Raw genomic sequence first — 5093 nt, forward strand, 5'->3', positions numbered from 1 at the left:
GGGATATCTACCGTATATAGTGAATTCGAGCATAATTTGAAATTAAGGATCTACCCTCAAAACTTTTGCAATATTGGCCATCATAATCGAGTCAGTGCTAACAGCAACAGAATCGCCCTGTTTGACATTCAAAATAAAAATAAGACTTTAAGCTTCGCTTACGTCACACACGTGGCGCGTGGACAAGTACCCCTGCTAAAGTACAATGTGGCGAAGGCGACCCAATCTCACAATAAGGAGTAGTTCATTTATCAGAGTAAAATTAGCAAAAAACAGATTGCAGGTAATTTTCCTTTGGTAATTACTACCTGTTCGATTCATGTGCACCCAAGATCCAGATAGAATCCTAATCTACCACCCGATACATACCGTTGTTTGGAGAGAGCTCTTCAATTGACAAGTGACTAGACTCCACAAACCAGGGCATGATTAAAATCATGACGAATAATATTTCTCGTACGGCTGGTACCATTCTCTCAAGAATATTTTCGTCAACTTTTAAGCGAGAAACGCTCAATTGCATGAAGATGACGATATGGCTTTAAAGGATCCGATGATACAAGGGACAACTAAGAAACTCATGGCACGAAGATATACACCCTCCTAACGTACTGCGTAAAGTAATGCAATGAAGAAGGGGGATTACTGGATTCTCGTGTAACGGAGCCAACTTAATGCAATGAGAATCTACATGTAAGAAACTTGATTAGCTTATTTTAGAGAGATCAAGTGTATTCTTGCAAGGGAAAGCAATGCATCTAAAGTGAGTAAACTTCCATGAATGACTTAAAAAGCGAGGTAATAAGATAAACTGACTAAAAGCACCTGCTGGTCAGTGAAAACCTTCCTTACAGGGGATGTCAGTGTTTTCGAGCGAGAGGTCATGCAATTGTTACATGATAGCATCGGGAGTGACGAAACGCTCCGTGACTGTGTGGCATCAGGCACGGCAAACTCCGCACCGGCGCAGCTCATTGCAGGAGATAGAGTCCTTCACTTTTCTATTTTGAGAATGATTGTTGCGATTGAAGAGCTGTCGCTACACAATTATACTTATGTTTGATACCAAGTTGGATAAACTGATCAAATAAATGCACCAATAATAGTAATCTAAGCAACAAAACTGTCGTCGGACTTTAAGAGGGGAAGAGGAAATAAGTAAGACGGAAACTGAGGGGAACCTAACCTGTAATAAATCGCAGCCGCGTAGAAGATCGACAACGACAGGGAAGGCGGAGAACGCATGACCGTAAGCGTTGGAAGCAATGTTGGCGTGGTCGTCGAGTCACGAGGAGGGACCCACCACGGCACTGTCCTTTCTGCCGGACCAAAAATCGAAGGGTGATGTAGGAGCACGAAAGTCACGAAGCTCCCAGTTTACCTGAAACAACGAAAATGGAGAAAACCGACTCAAATTCCTCATCATACACGAGTCGTGAAGAGCAGTAAGGAGTTCAGTACCTTTAACATCCTCATTAGTTTCCTCCTCTGTCAATGCTGCTAACAGTCTGCGAAAAATTCTAAGGACTCTAGTCAGTATGTTGTCCCATAACACGTATGCTACTCAGAACAATTTCAAAGAGCCAATATTCACCCCGGCGAATAATTATCCCTTTTGCGAGTTGTAAGGAGAACTGCATAGTGACGAGTGAACTGGCTATGATGACAGCTGGAGAGTTGCATCCCTCATTCTCACATTCGAGTTATATTAACTGCAGAATTTTCCATTTAGCTATGCACGGCAATAAGCGGACATAGACGAACTGCAGGGAGCAAGCAGCAAAAACAACAGAGCATACGGGAACAAAATGGGTCTAAAAAATAAAGCATTGAACGACAATGCTGTCATTTTGAAATCACTATGAAGTGGCTAGAATGTCTATGGATACTTGTCTAGGGGTAGAAAGGGAATACAAACCGAGTCTTAAACGCTTACGAGTGCAGTCTCGGCGACTAACCGCATAACACTCTTAGAAGAGGAAACTCTAACTAAAGATCCAATCAGGATAGAGGTTATCGGGCTCGTTCCACCGCCTCTTTTATTCTCCGCAAATTACCTTCCCGTCTCTACAGATAAATAAATTGTCACCAATATGCCCCACGTGTTACCTAAACAAATGACGAATGAGGCGATGCCATATCAAGCATTCGTATGTATTTATTCACATATACCAATAAGGAGGTCGATTACGCATCCCCTACCACTCATAACCATATCTAGGCATCAAATATTATTTGCTATAACATACCAGTAATCACGCGGCATAGTCAGACGTTCGGCATTCTCCCCTTTCCGAAGGTTCTACGAAGGTTAGGCTATTCTGTTCTCCGGCAAGTCCAAGTAACGAAGACCGCAGGTTAGAACAGACGGACATATTCGTCAAATGCGGAACACGTGTTTTAGCCCGTGGAAGCACCATATTCCTTATATGAAGACTATCAAGGTGAAATAAAAATGGCAAAAAATCAATCGATACTTGTCAATCGCCTGCATTCTTCACATAACGAGTTTGATAAAAAGAACTTTGCTCCACACCACAAGTTCAGAAAATACTTATTGAAACGAAACTTCACCGAATGTGCGATGGCACTTGGACATGACTTAATAGTGTAGTCAAACAACCAAAAAAACAAGAAAATAATCATTTATTTGTAAAGGAAATTCATTTGTCTTATTATTGCAACAGTTGCACAAGTTACAGATGTTATATTTGAGTGTTTGCGTAATTTTTGATGTATTGTACATTGATAAATGTAATTCTTTTGCGTGTTGTTTTGTTTGCTAATTTTGCTTACTTAGGCGCAATGTTCTTAAGCATTTTGGCTTATGCCTATTTGCGGTGTAAATAACCTCATATCTATCTCCCTCTCTTAATACCCCTTCACTTACTTGTTTACATGCTTTTTATCTATCTGCCTATCATTTTTGAGTGGAAGAATATTTAAATCAAAAAAATCTACCAGTTTGATCCTTTTACTACAAGCTAGAATCATGAATCTGTGGTTCAGTGGATCTGGCAGAACCAGCAGAGTGGACCCATTTACCCGCAAATTGTGTGTGCCTAGGCCTGCCTGTCTTTACATGTTTTTGCTCCCATCTAACCAGATTGACTATATGATGCTGTCGAATACAAAAGGTGGTGGAGTACTCGCTGATCATGCTATTGTAGCGTCCCGAAACTCCCTGAAGACGAAATAAGACACAACACTTGGGTAGAATACATAATCAGGGCAGAGAAGGTGCCTGGGCTATTGGAATGGCCCGAAAGGCCAGCCCACCCAAAGAGGTACAAGAGGGCCATTTCAAAGTACAATAGTGGCGCCTCACTAATACCGAGGGATAAACCACCATCGTATTACACTTTTGTCACGACCACGTCCGATTAAATATGAGCGGTTGGGGCCGTGATCACAATTCTCTACCTTCTTTTGCAAAATGTGTATGATTGCGTAGCTTTTTGAGAAGGAAAATAAGACAGAATGGCGTAAAGACGACTGCCTACTGAATACTTTTAAATTTGAGGTGTTAAATGAATCTGATTTTTGAGTGCTTTTAAAATGCGCATTCAAAAAAATAAGGTGAAATATTACTTCGTTACTCAAGGCACGTTCAAATTTTGTTTTATGGTTTTGCCAATTCTCTTCACCACAAAATACTTCAACTACTGTTAATTTGCCGCATACATTATTTTACCAAAATTAAGGGCAACACTTCTCCTTTTATCGTGCAAAAAAGTCTTTTGTTGCGTTAAAAGGCATTCTTAAGCAGCGAAGCCATCCTGTCTAACGATTAAATGTTTCATTTAAACAGAACAGCAGAAATTCCAGGGTGTGTCAAGAGACTTGAACGAGAGGTGTTCACTAATGTCAGCTAATAAACGATCTCGATTTTACGGCATTATATTTGGCAAAAGATGCAAATAACAGGCTTCTTGCAGCGTATGGCGAATCCCAGTGTTACACAAATCTATGGGCGGATGTGGTTTAAGCAGTGATTACTTCTCGAATGTCATGGTACAATTCGGAATCAGCATAAATGGGTGCTTTGATAAATTTGTGTAGCTATTGACACTAAGTAGGTACAATCAAACTTGGAGGTAAACATCTATTCGTAATGAATGTCACCGTGAGAATTCTTGTTAATACCACTACCGCTGAGGTAGCATGCAAATCGGTCATGAGATCTATTAAAGTAGGTTCAACAGGAGGTTGTACCTACAGATTCAGAGGTGCAGCTTCAGAATGACATCCTACAGTGAGATGCACTGTTGTTATCTTGATTCCGAATTTTAACTGTTTTGCAATCATTCAAAAATGGTGTTTGACTGACTGCTGTTTGACCTCTACGGATGCTTTGGTGAGGCGCTTTCCCTTCTGTTAATCGTTAGACTTAAAATCAGCGGATTTCGTCTGATCTGGTCGGTGTAGCGGGCAATTAAATGGCTTGCTACCTGCCTTTGAAGCACGGTCTGTCAAATTCCACTGATAAAAAGTGACATTCCTTTGAGGAGCATGCACAGTGGGGAGAATGAGAAAATGTCATTTCTCCATTGCCGATTGCAGATATTGTGTCCCTGCGTGGTCTTCGTGGTTTGTTAACACATGCTGTGGAGGTTGCTTAGCTAGCCGAATTAAACACTTTATCGACGAACTTGCCTAGCACCTCTCCTTCCTTGCACACTTACCATAGATACAAGAAGTTTTTTTAAAAGGCAAACCTTACATTCTTTCTTCTACAGGCATGCAAAAGTATGAAAAACAACGAAATTTGATACATATTCTTGCAAAATGTTGCACCTTTCTTTCCTTTTGGTAATTATTTTTGAATTACTGTTGCCACTACTTTTATTACAATGCAGAATTGTGTTAGTCGTCTAAATCTCAACTTATACTTTGTCCTCATGTATTTAGTGTATCAATGGAACCATAAAAACTGATAGATAATAGTGATTTATAATTAGAAGTCTTTTTTTGCTGCCCATTTGCACCTGTCTACTCTCGTTTCCCTAGGTTCGCTCTAGCGTTTGATTTTCCATGTATCGGAACAGATGACCGGGTTCTAATTCGATGCGATATCGCTCAAAATATTCCTA

The 5093-nt window shown here is 40.4% G+C and overlaps 1 protein-coding gene across 1 annotated transcript in view; it reads left to right on the top strand. All coding sequences in view use genetic code 11, as the record gives it.

Moving 5' to 3' along the window:
• EGR_10812 (hypothetical protein) overlaps positions 1–5093 on the top strand; it is a gene marked incomplete at both ends in the record, with an annotated part of 5785 nt that overhangs the window by 194 nt on the left and 498 nt on the right. Inside the window, 4 exons of the mRNA XM_024500061.1 lie at positions 2445–2579; positions 2615–2704; positions 3580–3735; positions 4740–4812. Of these exons, the coding sequence (XP_024345520.1) occupies positions 2445–2579; positions 2615–2704; positions 3580–3735; positions 4740–4812 (454 nt within the window). The remainder of the gene's footprint in view (positions 1–2444; positions 2580–2614; positions 2705–3579; positions 3736–4739; positions 4813–5093) is intronic.

This window comes from Echinococcus granulosus, assembly GCF_000524195.1.
Source record: "Echinococcus granulosus chromosome Unknown EG_S00275, whole genome shotgun sequence".
Taxonomy (NCBI): Eukaryota; Metazoa; Platyhelminthes; class Cestoda; order Cyclophyllidea; family Taeniidae; genus Echinococcus; species Echinococcus granulosus.